General features: G+C 49.2%; 2 protein-coding genes across 2 annotated transcripts in view; both read left to right on the top strand.

The window, feature by feature from the left end:
- LOC141167194 (asialoglycoprotein receptor 1-like) overlaps nucleotides 1-20,207 on the top strand; it is a 230,250-nt gene that overhangs the window by 195,165 nt on the left and 14,878 nt on the right. The window lies entirely within an intron of this gene.
- On the top strand, nucleotides 1,852-19,573 carry LOC141165691 (uncharacterized). The gene is made up of 29 exons (XM_073651512.1): nucleotides 1,852-1,867; nucleotides 2,001-2,055; nucleotides 2,991-3,016; nucleotides 3,930-3,940; nucleotides 4,670-4,695; nucleotides 5,411-5,420; nucleotides 6,174-6,228; nucleotides 6,815-6,851; nucleotides 7,171-7,203; nucleotides 7,435-7,450; nucleotides 10,254-10,279; nucleotides 13,679-13,711; nucleotides 13,811-13,843; nucleotides 13,899-13,923; nucleotides 14,739-14,767; nucleotides 14,823-14,855; nucleotides 14,999-15,031; nucleotides 16,187-16,202; nucleotides 16,508-16,527; nucleotides 17,595-17,627; nucleotides 17,991-18,023; nucleotides 18,167-18,191; nucleotides 18,878-18,903; nucleotides 19,003-19,035; nucleotides 19,135-19,167; nucleotides 19,223-19,255; nucleotides 19,311-19,343; nucleotides 19,399-19,431; nucleotides 19,531-19,573. The coding sequence occupies exons 1-29, from the start codon at nucleotides 1,852-1,854 to the stop codon at nucleotides 19,571-19,573; spliced, it is 858 nt and encodes a 285-aa protein (XP_073507613.1).

The raw sequence follows: 20,207 nt of genomic DNA, 5'->3' as shown, positions 1-20,207 counted from the left end.
GTGATGACCACAGGGAGCAGTATTGTATCAGATCACAGTGACCAGTGATGACCACAGGGGGCAGTATTGTATCAGATCACAGTGACCAGTGATCACCACAGGGGGCAGTATTGTATCAGATCACAGTGACCAGTGATGACCACAGGGGGCAGTATTGTATCAGATCATAGTGACCAGTGATGACCACAGGGAGCAGTATTGTATGAGATCACAGTGACCAGTGATGACCACAGGGGGCAGTATTGTATCAGATCACAGTGACCAGTGATGACCACAGGGGGCAGTATTGTATCAGATCACAGTGACCAGTGATGACCATAGGGGGCAGTAGTGTATCAGATCACAGTGACCAGTGATCACCACAGGGGGCAGTATTGTATCAGATCACAGTGACCAGTGATGACCACAGGGGGCAGTATTGTATCAGATCACAGTGACCAGTGATGACCACAGGGGGCAGTATTGTATCAGATCACAGTGACCAGTGATCACCACAGGGGGCAGTATTGTATCAGATCACAGTGACCAGTGATTACCACAGGGGGCAGTATTGTATCAGATCACAGTGACCAGTGATCACCACAGGAGGCAGTATTGTATCAGATCACAGTGACCAGTGATCACCACAGGGGGCAGTATTGTATCAGATCACAGTGACCAGTGATGACCACAGGGGGCAGTATTGTATCAGATCACAGTGAGCAGTGATGACCACAGGGGGCAGTATTGTATCAGATCACAGTGACCAGTGATGACCACAGGGAGCAGTATTGTATCAGATCACAGTGACCAGTGATGACCACAGGGGGCAGTATTGTATCAGGTCACAGTGACGAGTGATGACCACAGGGGGCAGTACTGTATCAGATCACAGTGACCAGTGATGACCACAGGGGGCAGTACTGTATCAGATCACAGTGACCAGTGATGACCACAGGGGGCAGTATTGTATCAGGTCACAGTGACCAGTGATGACCACAGGGGGCAGTACTGTATCAGATCACAGTGACCAGTGATGACCACAGGGGGCAGTATTGTATCAGATCACAGTGACCAGTGATGACCACAGGGGGCAGTATTGTATCAGATCACAGTGACCAGTGATGACCACAGGAGGCAGTATTGTATCAGATCACAGTGACCAGTGATCACCACAGGGGGCAGTATTGTATCAGATCACAGTGACCAGTGATTACCACAGGGGGCAGTATTGTATCAGATCACAGTGACCAGTGATCACCACAGGGGGCAGTATTGTATCAGATCACAGTGACCAGTGATGACCACAGGGGGCAGTATTGTATCAGATCACAGTGACCAGTGATGACCACAGGGGGCAGTATTGTATCAGATCACAGTGACCAGTGATGACCACAGGGGGCAGTATTGTATCAGATCACAGTGACCAGTAATGACCACAGGGAGCAGTATTGTATCAGATCACAGTGAGCAGTGATGACCACAGGGGGCAGTATTGTGTCAGATAACAGCGACCAGTGATGACCACAGGGGGCAGTATTGTATCAGATCACAGTGACCAGTGATGACCACAGGGGGCAGTATTGTATCAGATCACAGTGACCAGTAATGACCACAGGGAGCAGTATTGTATCAGATCACAGTGACCAGTGATGGTCACAGGGGGCAGTATTGTATCAGATCACAGTGACCAGTGATGACCACAGGGGGCAGTATTGTATCAGATCACAGTGACCAGTAATGACCACAGGGAGCAGTATTGTATCAGATCACAGTGAGCAGTGATGACCACAGGGGGCAGTATTGTATCAGATCACAGTGACCAGTGATGACCACAGGGGGCAGTATTGTATCAGGTCACAGTGACGAGTGATGACCACAGGGGGCAGTACTGTATCAGATCACAGTGACCAGTGATGACCACAGGGAGCAGTATTGTATCAGATCACAGTGACCAGTGATGACCACAGGGGGCAGTATTGTATCAGATCACAGTGACCAGTGATGACCACAGGGAGCAGTATTGTATCAGATCACAGTGACCAGTGATGACCACAGGGGGCAGTATTGTATCAGGTCACAGTGACGAGTGATGACCACAGGGGGCAGTACTGTATCAGATCACAGTGACCAGTGATGACCACAGGGGGCAGTATTGTATCAGATCATAGTGACCAGTGATGACCACAGGGGGCAGTTTTGTATCAGATCACAGTGACCAGTGATGACCACAGGGGGCAGTATTGTATCAGATCACAGTGAGCAGTGATGACCACAGGGGGCAGTATTGTATGAGATCACAGTGACCAGTGATGACCACAGCGGGCAGTATTGTATCAGATCACAGTGACCAGTGATGACCACAGGGAGCAGTATTGTATCAGATCACAGTGATCAGTGATGACCACAGGGAGCAGTATTGTATGAGATCACAGTGACCAGTGATGACCACAGCGGGCAGTATTGTATGAGATCACAGTGACCAGTGATGACCACAGGGAGCAGTATTGTATCAGATCACAGTGATCAGTGATGACCACAGGGGGCAGTATTGTATCAGATCACAGTGACCAGTGATGACCACAGGGGGCAGTATTGTATCAGATCACAGTGACCAGTGATGACCACAGGGGGCAGTATTGTATCAGATCACAGTGACCAGTGATGACCACAGGGGGCAGTATTGTGTCAGATAACAGTGACCAGTCATGACCACAGGGGGCAGTATTGTATGAGATCACAGTGACCAGTGATGACCACAGGGGGCAGTATTGTATCAGATCACAGTGACCAGTGATGACCACAGGGGGCAGTATTGTATCAGATCACAGTGACCAGTGATGACCACAGGGGGCAGTATTGTATCAGATCACAGTGACCAGTGATGACCACAGGGAGCAGTATTGTATGAGATCACAGTGACCAGTGATGACCACAGGGGGCAGTATTGTATCAGATCACAGTGACCAGTGATGACCACAGGGGGCAGTATTGTATCAGATCACAGTGAGCAGTGATGACCACAGGGGGCAGTATTGTATCAGGTCACAGTGATCAGTGATGACCACAGGGGGCAGTATTGTATCAGATCACAGTGACCAGTGATGACCACAGGAGGCAGTATTGTATCAGATCACAGTGACCAGTGATGACCACAGGGGGCAGTATTGTATCAGATCACAGTGACCAGTGATGACCACAGGAGGCAGTATTGTATCAGATCACAGTGATCAGTGATGACCACAGGGGGCAGTATTGTGTCAGATCACAGTGACCAGTGATGACCACAGGGGGCAGTATTGTGTCAGATAACAGTGACCAGTGATGACCACAGGGGGCAGTATTGTATCAGATCACAGTGACCAGTGATGACCACAGGAGGCAGTATTGTATCAGATCACAGTGACCAGTGATGACCACAGGGGGCAGTATTGTATCAGATCACAGTGACCAGTGATGACCACAGGGGGCAGTATTGTATCAGATCACAGTGACCAGTGATGACCACAGGGGGCAGTATTGTATCAGATCACAGTGACCAGTGATGACCACAGGGGGCAGTATTGTATCAGATCACAGTGACCAGTGATGACCACAGGGGGCAGTATTGTATCAGATCACAGTGACCAGTGATGACCACAGGAGGCAGTATTGTATCAGATCACAGTGACCAGTGATGACCACAGGGGGCAGTATTGTATCAGATCACAGTGACCAGTGATGACCACAGGGGGCAGTATTGTATCAGATCAGAGTGACCAGTGATGACCAAAGGAGGCAGTATTGTATCAGATCACAGTGACCAGTGATGACCACAGGGGGCAGTATTGTATCAGATCACAGTGACCAGTGATGACCACAGGAGGCAGTATTGTATCAGATCACAGTGACCAGTGATGACCACAGGGGGCAGTATTGTATCAGATCACAGTGACCAGCGATGACCACAGGGGGCAGTATTGTATCAGATCAAAGTGACCAGCGATGACCACAGGGGGCAGTATTGTATCAGATCACAGTGACCAGTGATCACCACAGGGGGCAGTATTGTATCAGATCACAGTGACCAGTGATGACCACAGGGGGCAGTATTGTATCAGATCACAGTGACCAGTGATGACCACAGGGGGCAGTATTGTATCAGATCACAGTGAGCAGTGATGACCACAGGGGGCAGTATTGTATCAGGTCACAGTGATCAGTGATGACCACAGGGGGCAGTATTGTATCAGATCACAGTGACCAGTGATGACCACAGGAGGCAGTATTGTATCAGATCACAGTGACCAGTGATGACCACAGGGAGCAGTATTGTATCAGATCACAGTGACCAGTGATGACCACAGGAGGCAGTATTGTATCAGATCACAGTGATCAGTGATGACCACAGGGGGCAGTATTGTGTCAGATCACAGTGACCAGTGATGACCACAGGGGGCAGTATTGTGTCAGATAACAGTGACCAGTGATGACCACAGGGGGCAGTATTGTATCAGATAACAGTGACCAGTGATGACCACAGGGGGCAGTATTGTATCAGATCACAGTGACCAGTGATGACCACAGGAGGCAGTATTGTATCAGATCACAGTGACCAGTGATGACCACAGGGGGCAGTATTGTATCAGATCACAGTGACCAGTGATGACCACAGGGGGCAGTATTGTATCAGATCACAGTGAGCAGTGATGACCACAGGGGGCAGTATTGTATCAGGTCACAGTGATCAGTGATGACCACAGGGGGCAGTATTGTATCAGATCACAGTGACCAGTGATGACCACAGGAGGCAGTATTGTATCAGATCACAGTGACCAGTGATGACCACAGGGAGCAGTATTGTATCAGATCACAGCGACCAGTGATGACCACAGGGGGCAGTATTGTATCAGATAACAGTGACCAGTGATGACCACAGGAGGCAGTATTGTATCAGATCACAGTGATCAGTGATGACCACAGGGGGCAGTATTGTGTCAGATCACAGTCACCAGTGATGACCACAGGGGGCAGTATTGTGTCAGATAACAGTGACCAGTGATGACCACAGGGGGCAGTATTGTATCAGATAACAGTGACCAGTGATGACCACAGGGGGCAGTATTGTATCAGATCACAGTGACCAGTGATGACCACAGGAGGCAGTATTGTATCAGATCACAGTGACCAGTGATGACCACAGGGGGCAGTATTGTATCAGATCACAGTGACCAGTGATGACCACAGGGGGCAGTATTGTATCAGATCACAGTGACCAGTGATGACCACAGGGGGCAGTATTGTATCAGATCACAGTGACCCGTGATGACCACAGGGGGCAGTATTGTATCAGATCAAAGTGACCAGCGATGACCACAGGGGGCAGTATTGTATCAGATCACAGTGACCAGTGATGACCACAGGGGGCAGTATTGTATCAGATCACAGTGAGCAGTGATGACCACAGGGGGCAGTATTGTATCAGATCACAGTGACCAGTGATGACCACAGGAGGCAGTATTGTATCAGATCACAGTGACCAGTGATGACCACAGGAGGCAGTATTGTATCAGATCACAGTGACCAGTGATGACCACAGGGGGCAGTATTGTATCAGATCACAGTGACCAGTGATGACCACAGGGGGCAGTATTGTATCAGATCAGAGTGACCAGTGATGACCAAAGGAGGCAGTATTGTATCAGATCACAGTGACCAGCGATGACCACAGGGGGCAGTATTGTATCAGATCACAGTGACCAGTGATGACCACAGGGGGCAGTATTGTATCAGATCACAGTGAGCAGTGATGACCACAGGGGGCAGTATTGTATCAGATCACAGTGACCAGTGATGACCACAGGGGGCAGTATTGTATGAGATCACAGTGACCAGTGATGACCACAGGGGGCAGTATTGTATCAGATCACAGTGACCAGTGATGACCACAGGGGGCAGTATTGTGTCAGATAACAGTGACCAGTGATGACCACAGGGGGCAGTATTGTATCAGATCACAGTGACCAGTGATGACCACAGGGGGCAGTATTGTATCAGATCACAGTGACCAGTGATGACCACAGAGGGCAGTATTGTATCAGATCACAGTGACCAGTGATGACCACAGGAGGCAGTATTGTATCAGATCACAGTGACCAGTGATGACCACAGGGAGCAGTATTGTATCAGATCACAGTGACCAGTGATGACCACAGGGGGCAGTATTGTGTCAGATAACAGTGACCAGTGATCATCACAGGAGGGAGTATTGTATCAGATCACAGTGACCAGTGATGACCACAGGGGGCAGTATTGTATCAGATCACAGTGACCAGTGATGACCACAGGGGGCAGTATTGTATCAGATCACAGTGACCAGTGATGACCACAGGAGGCAGTATTGTATCAGATGACAGTGACCAGTGATGACCACAGGGGGCAGTATTGTATCAGATCACAGTGACCAGTGATGACCACAGGAGGCAGTATTGTATCAGATCACAGTGATCAGTGATGACCACAGGGGGCAGTATTGTATCAGATCACAGTGACCAGTGATGACCACAGGAGGCAGTATTGTATCAGATCACAGTGACCAGTGATGACCACAGGAGGCAGTATTGTATCAGATGACAGTGACCAGTGATGACCACAGGGAGCAGTATTGTATCAGATCACAGTGACCAGTGATGACCACAGGAGGCAGTATTGTATCAGATCACAGTGACCAGTGATGACCACAGGGGGCAGTATTGTATCAGATCACAGTGAGCAGTGATGACCACAGGGGGCAGTATTGTATCAGATCACAGCGACCAGTGATGACCACAGGGGGCAGTATTGTATCAGATCACAGTGACCAGTGATGACCACAGGGAGCAGTGTTGTATGAGATCACAGTGACCAGTGATGACCACAGGAGGCAGTATTGGATCAGATCACAGTGACCAGTGATGACCACAGGGGGCAGTATTGTATCAGATCACAGTGACCAGTGATGACCACAGGGGGCAGTATTGTGTCAGATCACAGTGACCAGTGATGACCACAGGGGGCAGTATTGTATCAGATCACAGCGACCAGTGATAACCACAGGGGGCTGTATTGTGTCAGATAACAGCGACCACTGTTGACCACAGGGGGCAGTATTGTATCAGATCATAGTGACCAGTGATCACCACAGGGGGCAGTATTGTATCAGATCACAGTGACCAGTGATGACCACAGGGAGCAGTGTTGTATGAGATCACAGTGACCAGTGATGACCACAGGAGGCAGTATTGGATCAGATCACAGTGACCAGTGATGACCACAGGGGGCAGTATTGTATCAGATCACAGTGACCAGTGATGACCACAGGGGGCAGTATTGTATGAGATCACAGTGACCAGTGATGACCACAGGGGGCAGTATTGTATCAGATCACAGTGACCAGTGATGACCACAGGGGGCAGTATTGTATCAGATCACAGTGACCAGTGATGACCACAGGAGGCAGTATTGTGTCAGATCACAGTGACCAGTGATGACCACAGGGGGCAGTATTCAAATCACAGTGACCAGTGATGACCACAGGGGGCAGTATTGTGTCAGATAACAGCGACCACTGTTGACCACAGGGGGCAGTATTGTATCAGATCATAGTGACCAGTGATCACCACAGGGGGCAGTATTGTATCAGATCACAGTGACCAGTGATGACCACAGGGGGCAGTATTGTATCAGATCACAGTGACCAGTGATGACCACAGGGAGCAGTATTGTATCAGATCACAGTGACCAGTGATCACCACAGGGGGCAGTATTGTATCAGATCACAGTGACCAGTGATGACCACAGGGGGCAGTATTGTATCAGATCACAGCGACCAGTGATGACCACAGGGGGCAGTATTGTATCAGATCACAGTGACCAGTGATGACCACAGGGGGCAGTATTGTATCAGATCACAGTGACCAGTGATGACCACAGGGGGCAGTATTGTATCAGATCACAGTGACCAGTGATGACCACAGGGGGCAGTATTGTATCAGATCACAGTGACCAGTGATGACCACAGGGGGCAGTATTGTATCAGATAACAGTGACCAGTGATGACCACAGGGGGCAGTATTGTATCAGATAACAGTGACCAGTGATTACCACAGGGGGCAGTATTGTATCAGATAACAGTGACCAGTGATTACCACAGGGGGCAGTATTGTATCAGATAACAGTGACCAGTGATGACCACACGGGGCAGTATTGTATCAGATAACAGTGACCAGTGATTACCACAGGGGGCAGTATTGTATCAGATAACAGTGACCAGTGATGACCACAGGGGGCAGTATTGTATCAGATCACAGTGACCAGTGATGACCACAGGGGGCAGTATTGTATCAGATCACAGTGACCAGTGATGACCACAGGGGGCAGTATTGTATCAGATCACAGCGACCAGTGATGACCACAGGGGGCAGTATTGTATCAGATCACAGTGACCAGTGATGACCACAGGGGGCAGTATTGTATCAGATCACAGTGACCAGTGATGACCACAGGGGGCAGTATTGTATCAGATAACAGTGACCAGTGATTACCACAGGGGGCAGTATTGTATCAGATAACAGTGACCAGTGATGACCACAGGGGGCAGTATTGTATCAGATAACAGTGACCAGTGATTACCACAGGGGGCAGTATTGTATCAGATAACAGTGACCAGTGATTACCACAGGGGGCAGTATTGTATCAGATAACAGTGACCAGTGATGACCACACGGGGCAGTATTGTATCAGATAACAGTGACCAGTGATTACCACAGGGGGCAGTATTGTATCAGATAACAGTGACCAGTGATGACCACAGGGGGCAGTATTGTATCAGATCACAGTGACCAGTGATGACCACAGGGGGCAGTATTGTATCAGATCACAGTGACCAGTGATGACCACAGGGGGCAGTATTGTATCAGATCACAGTGACCAGTGATGACCACAGGGGGCAGTATTGTATCAGATAACAGTGACCAGTGATGACCACAGGGGGCAGTATTGTATCAGATCACAGTGACCAGTGATGACCACAGGGGGCAGTATTGTATCAGATCACAGTGACCAGTGATGACCACAGGGAGCAGTATTGTATCAGATCACAGTGACCAGTGATGACCACAGGGGGCAGTATTGTATCAGATCACAGTGACCAGTGATGACCACAGGGGGCAGTATTGTATCAGATCACAGTGACCAGTGATTACCACAGGGGGCAGTATTGTATCAGATAACAGTGACCAGTGATTACCACAGGGGGCAGTATTGTATCAGATAACAGTGACCAGTGATGACCACAGGGGGCAGTATTGTATCAGATAACAGTGACCAGTGATTACCACAGGGGGCAGTATTGTATCAGATAACAGTGACCAGTGATTACCACAGGGGGCAGTATTGTATCAGATAACAGTGACCAGTGATGACCACAGGGGGCAGTATTGTATCAGATAACAGTGACCAGTGATGACCACAGGGGGCAGTATTGTATCAGATCACAGTGACCAGTGATGACCACAGGGGGCAGTATTGTATCAGATCACAGTGACCAGTGATGACCACAGGGGGCAGTATTGTATCAGATCACAGTGACCAGTGATGACCACAGGGGGCAGTATTGTATCAGATCACAGCGACCAGTGATGACCACAGGGGGCAGTATTGTATCAGATCACAGTGACCAGTGATGACCACAGGGGGCAGTATTGTATCAGATCACAGTGACCAGTGATGACCACAGGGGGCAGTATTGTATCAGATCACAGTGACCAGTGATTACCACAGGGGGCAGTATTGTATCAGATCACAGTGACCAGTGATGACCACAGGGGGCAGTATTGTATCAGATCACAGTGACCAGTGATGACCACAGGGGGCAGTATTGTATCAGATCACAGTGACCAGTGATGACCACAGGGGGCAGTATTGTATCAGATCACAGCGACCAGTGATGACCACAGGGGGCAGTATTGTATCAGGTCACAGTGACCAGTGATGACCACAGGAGGCAGTATTGTATCAGATCACAGCGACCAGTGATGACCACAGGGAGCAGTATTGTATCAGATCACAGCGACCAGTGATGACCACAGGGAGCAGTATTGTATCAGATCACAGTGACCAGTGATGACCACAGGGGGCAGTATTGTATCAGGTCACAGTGACCAGTGATGACCACAGGGGGCAGTATTGTATCAGATCACAGCGACCAGTGATAACCACAGGGGGCAGTATTGTATCAGATCACAGTGATCAGTGATGACCACAGGAGGCAGTATTGTATCAGGTCACAGTGACCAGTGATGACCACAGGAGGCAGTATTGTATCAGATCACAGTGACCAGTGATGACCACAGGGGGCAGTATTGTATCAGGTCACAGTGACCAGTGATGACCACAGGGGGCAGTATTGTATCAGATCACAGCGACCAGTGATAACCACAGGGGGCTGTATTGTATCAGATCATAGTGACCAGTGATGACCACAGGGGGCAGTATTGTATCAGATCACAGTGATCAGTGATGACCACAGGGGGCAGTATTGTATCAGATCACAGTGACCAGTGATGACCACAGGGGGCAGTATTGTATCAGATCACAGTGAGCAGTGATCACCACAGGGGGCAGTATTGTATCAGATCACAGTGACCAGTGATGACCACAGGGAGCAGTATTGTATCAGATCACAGTGAGCAGTGATCACCACAGGGGGCAGTATTGTATCAGATCACAGTGACCAGTGATGACCACAGGAGGCAGTATTGTATCAGATCACAGTGACCAGTGATGATCACAGGGAGCAGTATTGTATCAGATCACAGTGACCAGTGATGACCACAGGAGGCAGTATTGTATCAGATCACAGTGATCAGTGATGACCACAGGGGCCAGTATTGTGTCAGATCACAGTGACCAGTGATGACCACAGGGGGCAGTATTGTATCAGATAACAGTGACCAGTGATGACCACAGGGGGCAGTATTGTATCAGATCACAGTGACCAGTGATGACCACAGGAGGCAGTATTGTATCAGATCACAGTGACCAGTGATGACCACAGGGGGCAGTATTGTATCAGATCACAGTGACCAGTGATGACCACAGGGGGCAGTATTGTGTCAGATAACAGTGACCAGTGATGACCACAGGGGGCAGTATTGTATCAGATAACAGTGACCAGTGATGACCACAGGGGGCAGTATTGTATCAGATCACAGTGACCAGTGATGACCACAGGAGGCAGTATTGTATCAGATCACAGTGACCAGTGATGACCACAGGGGGCAGTATTGTATCAGATCACAGTGACCAGTGATGACCACAGGGGGCAGTATTGTATCAGATCACAGTGACCAGTGATGACCACAGGGGGCAGTATTGTATCAGATCACAGTGACCAGTGATGACCACAGGGGGCAGTATTGTATCAGATCACAGTGACCAGTGATGACCACAGGAGGCAGTATTGTATCAGATCACAGTGACCAGCGATGACCACAGGGGGCAGTATTGTATCAGATCACAGTGACCAGTGATGACCACAGGGGGCAGTATTGTATCAGATCACAGTGAGCAGTGATGACCACAGGGGGCAGTATTGTATCAGATCACAGTGACCAGTGATGACCACAGGAGGCAGTATTGTATCAGATCACAGTGACCAGTGATGACCACAGGAGGCAGTATTGTATCAGATCACAGTGACCAGTGATGACCACAGGGGGCAGTATTGTATCAGATCACAGTGACCAGTGATGACCACAGGGGGCAGTATTGTATCAGATCAGAGTGACCAGTGATGACCAAAGGAGGCAGTATTGTATCAGATCACAGTGACCAGCGATGACCACAGGGGGCAGTATTGTATCAGATCACAGTGACCAGTGATGACCACAGGGGGCAGTATTGTATGAGATCACAGTGACCAGTGATGACCACAGGGGGCAGTATTGTATCAGATCACAGTGACCAGTGATGACCACAGGGGGCAGTATTGTGTCAGATAACAGTGACCAGTGATGACCACAGGGGGCAGTATTGTATCAGATCACAGTGACCAGTGATGACCACAGGGGGCAGTATTGTATCAGATCACAGTGACCAGTGATGACCACAGGGGGCAGTATTGTATCAGATCACAGTGACCAGTGATGACCACAGGGGGCAGTATTGTATCAGATCACAGTGACCAGTGATGACCACAGGGGGCAGTATTGTATCAGATCACAGTGAGCAGTGATGACCACAGGGGGCAGTATTGTATCAGATCACAGTGACCAGTGATGACCACAGGAGGCAGTATTGTATCAGATCACAGTGACCAGTGATGACCACAGGAGGCAGTATTGTATCAGATCACAGTGACCAGTGATGACCACAGGGGGCAGTATTGTATCAGATCACAGTGACCAGTGATGACCACAGGGGGCAGTATTGTATCAGATCAGAGTGACCAGTGATGACCAAAGGAGGCAGTATTGTATCAGATCACAGTGACCAGCGATGACCACAGGGGGCAGTATTGTATCAGATCACAGTGACCAGTGATGACCACAGGGGGCAGTATTGTATCAGATCACAGTGAGCAGTGATGACCACAGGGGGCAGTATTGTATCAGATCACAGCGACCAGTGATGACCACAGGGGGCAGTATTGTATGAGATCACAGTGACCAGTGATGACCACAGGGGGCAGTATTGTATCAGATCACAGTGACCAGTGATGACCACAGGGGGCAGTATTGTGTCAGATAACAGTGACCAGTGATGACCACAGGGGGCAGTATTGTATCAGATCACAGTGACCAGTGATGACCACAGGGGGCAGTATTGTATCAGATCACAGTGACCAGTGATGACCACAGGGGGCAGTATTGTATCAGATCACAGTGACCAGTGATGACCACAGGAGGCAGTATTGTATCAGATCACAGTGACCAGTGATGACCACAGGGGGCAGTATTGTATCAGACGACAGTGACCAGTGATGACCACAGGGAGCAGTATTGTATCAGATCACAGTGACCAGTGATGACCACAGGGGGCAGTATTGTGTCAGATAACAGTGATCAGTGATCATCACAGGAGGCAGTATTGTATCAGATCACAGTGACCAGTGATGACCACAGGGGGCAGTATTGTATCAGATCACAGTGACCAGTGATGACCACAGGGGGCAGTATTGTATCAGATCACAGTGACCAGTGATGACCACAGGAGGCAGTATTGTATCAGATGACAGTGACCAGTGATGACCACAGGGAGCAGTATTGTATCAGATCACAGTGACCAGTGATGACCACAGGAGGCAGTATTGTATCAGATCACAGTGATCAGTGATGACCACAGGGGGCAGTATTGTATCAGATCACAGTGACCAGTGATGACCACAGGGGGCAGTATTGTATCAGATCACAGTGACCAGTGATGACCACAGGGGGCAGTATTGTATCAGATCACAGTGACCAGTGATGACCACAGGGGGCAGTATTGTATCAGATCACAGTGAGCAGTGATGACCACAGGGAGCAGTATTGTATGAGATCACAGTGACCAGTGATGACCACAGGAGGCAGTATTGTATCAGATCACAGTGACCAGTGATGACCACAGGGGGCAGTATTGTATCAGATCACAGTGACCAGTGATGACCACAGGGGGCAGTATTGTATCAGATCACAGTGAGCAGTGATGACCACAGGGGGCAGTATTGTATCAGGTCACAGTGATCAGTGATGACCACAGGGGGCAGTATTGTATCAGATCACAGTGAGCAGTGATGACCACAGGAGGCAGTATTGTATCAGATCACAGTGAGCAGTGATGACCACAGGGGGCAGTATTGTATCAGGTCACAGTGATCAGTGATGACCACAGGGGGCAGTATTGTATCAGATCACAGTGAGCAGTGATGACCACAGGAGGCAGTATTGTATCAGATCACAGTGACCAGTGATGACCACAGGGAGCAGTATTGTATCAGATCACAGTGACCAGTGATGACCACAGGAGGCAGTATTGTATCAGATCACAGTGATCAGTGATGACCACAGGGGGCAGTATTGTATCAGATCACAGTGACCAGTGATGACCACAGGAGGCAGTATTGTATCAGATCACAGTGACCAGTGATGACCACAGGGGGCAGTATTGTATCAGATCACAATGACCAGTGATGACCACAGGGGGCAGTATTGTATCAGATCACAGTGACCAGTGATGACCACAGGAGGCAGTATTGTATCAGATCACAATGACCAGTGATGACGACAGGGGGCAGTATTGTATCAGATCACAGTGACCAGTGATGACCACAGGAGGCAGTATTGTATCAGATCACAATGACCAGTGATGACCACAGGGGGCAGTATTGTATCAGATCACAGTGATCAGTGATGACCACAGGAGGCAGTATTGTATCAGATCACAGTGATCAGTGATCATCACAGGAGGCAGTATTGTATCAGATCACAGTGACCAGTGATCACCACAGGGGGCAGTATTGTATCAGATCACAGTGACCAGTGATGACCGCAAGGGGCAGTATTGTATCAGATCACAGTGACCAGTGATGACCACAGGGGGCAGTATTGTATCAGATCACAGTGACCAGTGATCACCACAGGGGGCAGTATTGTATCAGATCACAGTGACCAGTGATGACCACAGGGGGCAGTATTGTATCAGATCACAGTGACCAGTGATGACCACAGGGGGCAGTATTGTATCAGATCACAGTGACCAGTGATGACCACAGGAGGCAGTATTGTATCAGATGACAGTGACCAGTGATGACCACAGGGAGCAGTATTGTATCAGATCACAGTGACCAGTGATGACCACAGGAGGCAGTATTGTATCAGATCACAGTGATCAGTGATGACCACAGGGGGCAGTATTGTATCAGATCACAGTGACCAGTGATGACCACAGGGGGCAGTATTGTATCAGATCACAGTGACCAGTGATCACCACAGGGGGCAGTATTGTATCAGATCACAGTGACCAGTGATGACCACAGGAGGCAGTATTGTATCAGATCACAGTGACCAGTGATGACCACAGGGGGCAGTATTGTATCAGATCACAGTGACCAGTGATGACCACAGGGGGCAGTATTGTATCAGATCACAGTGAGCAGTGATGACCACAGGGGGCAGTATTGTATCAGATCACAGCGACCAGTGATGACCACAGGGGGCAGTATTGTATCAGATCACAGTGATCAGTGATGACCACAGGGGGCAGTATTGTATCAGATCACAGTGACCAGTGATGACCACAGGGGGCAGTATTGTATCAGGTCACAGTGACCAGTGATGACCACAGGGGGCAGTATTGTATCAGATAACAGTGACCAGTGATGACCACAGGGGGCAGTATTGTATCAGATCACAGTGAGCAGTAATGACCACAGGGGGCAGTATTGTATGAGATCACAGTGACCAGTGATGACCACAGGGGGCAGTATTGTGTCAGATAACAGTGACCAGTGATCATCACAGGAGGCAGTATTGTATCAGATCACAGTGACCAGTGATGACCACAGGGGGCAGTATTGTATCAGATCACAGTGACCAGTGATGACCACAGGGGGCAGTATTGTATCAGATCACAGTGACCAGTGATGACCACAGGAGGCAGTATTGTATCAGATCACAGTGACCAGTGATGACCACAGAAGGCAGTATTGTATCAGATCACAGTGACCAGTGATGACCACAGGGGGCAGTATTGTATCAGATCACAGTGACCAGTGATGACCACAGGGGGCAGTATTGTATCAGATCACAGTGATCAGTGATGACCACAGGGGGCAGTATTGTATCAGATCACAGTGATCAGTGATGACCACAGGGGGCAGTATTGTATCAGATCACAGTGACCAGTGATGACCACAGGAGGCAGTATTGTATCAGATCACAGTGACCAGTGATGACCACAGGGGGCAGTATTGTATCAGGTCACAGTGACCAGTGATGACCACAGGAGGCAGTATTGTATCAGATCACAGTGACCAGTGATGACCACAGGGGGCAGTATTGTATCAGGTCACAGTGACCAGTGATGACCACAGGGGGCAGTATTGTATCAGATCACAGTGACCAGTGATGACCACAGGGGGCAGTATTGTATCAGATCACAGTGATCAGTGATGACCACAGGGGGCAGTATTGTATCAGATCACAGTGACCAGTGATGACCACAGGAGGCAGTATTGTGTCAGATCACAGTGACCAGTGATGACCACAGGGGGCAGTATTGTATCAGATCACAGTGACCAGTGATGACCACAGGAGGCAGTATTGTATCAGATCACAGTGACCAGTGATGACCACAGGAGGCAGTATTGTGTCAGATCACAGTGACCAGTGATGACCACAGGGGGCAGTATTGTATCAGATCACAGTGACCAGTGATGACCACAGGGGGCAGTATTGTATCAGATCACAGTGATCAGTGATGACCACAGGGGGCAGTATTGTATCAGATCACAGTGACCAGTGATGACCACAGGAGGCAGTATTGTATCAGATCACAGTGACCAGTGATGACCACAGGGGGCAGTATTGTATCAGGTCACAGTGACCAGTGATGACCACAGGGGGCAGTATTGTATCAGATCACAGTGACCAGTGATGACCACAGGGGGCAGTATTGTATCAGATCACAGTGACCAGTGATGACCACAGGGGGCAGTATTGTATCAGATCACAGCGACCACTGATGACCACAGGGGGCAGTATTGTATCAGATCACAGTGACCAGTGATGACCACAGAGGGCAGTATTGTATCAGATCACAGTGACCAGTGATGACCACAGGGGGCAGTATTGTATCAGATCACAGTGACCAGTGATGACCACAGGGGGCAGTATTGTATCAGATCACAGTGACCAGTGATGACCACAGGGGGCAGTATTGTATCAGATAACAGTGACCAGTGATGACCACAGGGGGCAGTATTGTATCAGATCACAGTGATCAGTGATGACCACAGGGGGCAGTATTGTATCAGATCACAGTGACCAGTGATGACCACAGGGGGCAGTATTGTATCAGATAACAGTGACCAGTGATGACCACAGGGGGCAGTATTGTATCAGATCACAGTGACCAGTGATGACCACAGGGGGCAGTATTGTATGAGATCACAGTGACCAGTGATGACCACAGGGGGCAGTATTGTGTCAGATAACAGTGACCAGTGATGACCACAGGGGGCAGTATTGTATCAGATCACAGTGACCAGTGATGACCACAGGGGGCAGTATTGTATCAAATCACAGTGACCAATGATGACCACAGGGGGCAGTATTGTATCAGGTCACAGTGACCAGTGATGACCACAGGGGGCAGTATTGTATGAGATCACAGTGACCAGTGATGACCACAGGGGGCAGTATTGTATGAGATCACAGTGACCAGTGATGACCACAGGGGGCAGTATTGTATGAGATCACAGTGACCAGTGATGACCACAGGGAGCAGTATTATATCAGATCACAGTGACCAGTGATGACCACAGGGGGCAGTATTGTATCAGATCACAGTGACCAGTGATCACCACAGGGGGCAGTATTGTGTCAGATCACAGTGACCAGTGATGACCACAGGAGGCAGTATTGTATCAGATCACAGTGACCAGTGATGACCACAGGGGGCAGTATTGTATCAGATCACAGTGACCAGTGATGACCACAGGGGGCAGTATTGTATCAGATCACAGTGACCAGTGATGACCACAGGGGGCAGTATTGTATGAGATCACAGTGACCAGTGATGACCACAGGGAGCAGTATTGTATCAGATCACAGTGACCAGTGATGACCACAGGGGGCAGTATTGTATCAGATCACAGTGACCAGTGATGACCACAGGGGGCAGTATTGTATCAGATCACAGTGACCAGTGATGACCACAGGGGGCAGTATTGTATCAGATCACAGTGACCAGTGATCACCACAGAGGGCAGTATTGTGTCAGATCACAGTGACCAGTGATGACCACAGGAGGCAGTATTGTATCAGGTCACAGTGACCAGTGATGACCACAGGGGGCAGTATTGTATCAGATCACAGTGACCAGTGATGACCACAGGAGGCAGTATTGTATCAGATAAAAGTGACCAGTGATGACCACAGGGGGCAGTATTGTATCAGATCACAGTGAGCAGTGATGACCACAGGGAGCAGTATTGTATGAGATCACAGTGACCAGTGATGACCACAGGAGGCAGTATTGTATCAGATCACAGTGACCAGTGATGACCACAGGGGGCAGTATTGTATCAGATCACAATGACCAGTGATGACCACAGGGGGCAGTATTGTATCAGATCACAGTGACCAGTGATGACCACAGGAGGCAGTATTGTATCAGATCACAATGACCAGTGATGACGACAGGGGGCAGTATTGTATCAGATCACAGTGACCAGTGATGACCACAGGAGGCAGTATTGTATCAGATCACAATGACCAGTGATGACCACAGGGGGCAGTATTGTATCAGATCACAGTGATCAGTGATGACCACAGGGGGCAGTATTGTATCAGATCACAGTGACCAGTGATGACCACAGGAGGCAGTATTGTATCAGATCACAATGACCAGTGATGACCACAGGGGGCAGTATTGTATCAGATCACAGTGACCAGTGATGACCACAGGGGGCAGTATTGTATCAGATCACAGTGATCAGTGATCATCACAGGAGGCAGTATTGTATCAGATCACAGTGACCAGTGATCACCACAGGGGGCAGTATTGTATCAGATCACAGTGACCAGTGATGACCGCAAGGGGCAGTATTGTATCAGATCACAGTGAGCAGTGATGACCACAGGGAGCAGTATTGTATGAGATCACAGTGACCAGTGATGACCACAGGGGGCAGTATTGTATCAGGTCACAGTGACCAGTGATGACCACAGGGGGCAGTATTGTATCAGATCACAGTGACCAGTGATGACCACAGGGGGCAGTATTGTATCAGATCACAGTGAGCAGTGATGACCACAGGGGGCAGTATTGTATCAGGTCACAGTGATCAGTGATGACCACAGGGGGCAGTATTGTATCAGATCACAGTGAGCAGTGATGACCACAGGAGGCAGTATTGTATCAGATCACAGTGAGCAGTGATGACCACAGGGGGCAGTATTGTATCAGGTCACAGTGATCAGTGATGACCACAGGGGGCAGTATTGTATCAGATCACAGTGAGCAGTGATGACCACAGGAGGCAGTATTGTATCAGATCACAGTGACCAGTGATGACCACAGGGAGCAGTATTGTATCAGATCACAGTGACCAGTGATGACCACAGGAGGCAGTATTGTATCAGATCACAGTGATCAGTGATGACCACAGGGGGCAGTATTGTATCAGATCACAGTGACCAGTGATGACCACAGGAGGCAGTATTGTATCAGATCACAGTGACCAGTGATGACCACAGGGGGCAGTATTGTATCAGATCACAATGACCAGTGATGACCACAGGGGGCAGTATTGTATCAGATCACAGTGACCAGTGATGACCACAGGAGGCAGTATTGTATCAGATCACAATGACCAGTGATGACGACAGGGGGCAGTATTGTATCAGATCACAGTGACCAGTGATGACCACAGGAGGCAGTATTGTATCAGATCACAATGACCAGTGATGACCACAGGGGGCAGTATTGTATCAGATCACAGTGATCAGTGATGACCACAGGAGGCAGTATTGTATCAGATCACAGTGATCAGTGATCATCACAGGAGGCAGTATTGTATCAGATCACAGTGACCAGTGATCACCACAGGGGGCAGTATTGTATCAGATCACAGTGACCAGTGATGACCGCAAGGGGCAGTATTGTATCAGATCACAGTGACCAGTGATGACCACAGGGGGCAGTATTGTATCAGGTCACAGTGACCAGTGATGACCACAGGGGGCAGTATTGTATCAGATCACAGTGACCAGTGATGACCACAGGGGGCAGTATTGTATCAGATCACAGTGAGCAGTGATGACCACAGGGGGCAGTATTGTATCAGGTCACAGTGATCAGTGATGACCACAGGGGGCAGTATTGTATCAGATCACAGTGAGCAGTGATGACCACAGGAGGCAGTATTGTATCAGATCACAGTGAGCAGTGATGACCACAGGGGGCAGTATTGTATCAGGTCACAGTGATCAGTGATGACCACAGGG

This window comes from Phyllobates terribilis, unplaced genomic scaffold (assembly GCF_046119375.1).
Source record: "Phyllobates terribilis strain yellow unplaced genomic scaffold, ASM4611937v1 Scaffold_11__3_contigs__length_659146591, whole genome shotgun sequence".
NCBI classification, from domain to species: Eukaryota; Metazoa; Chordata; class Amphibia; order Anura; family Dendrobatidae; genus Phyllobates; species Phyllobates terribilis.
This window is presented reverse-complemented; position numbering and strand designations above follow the sequence as displayed.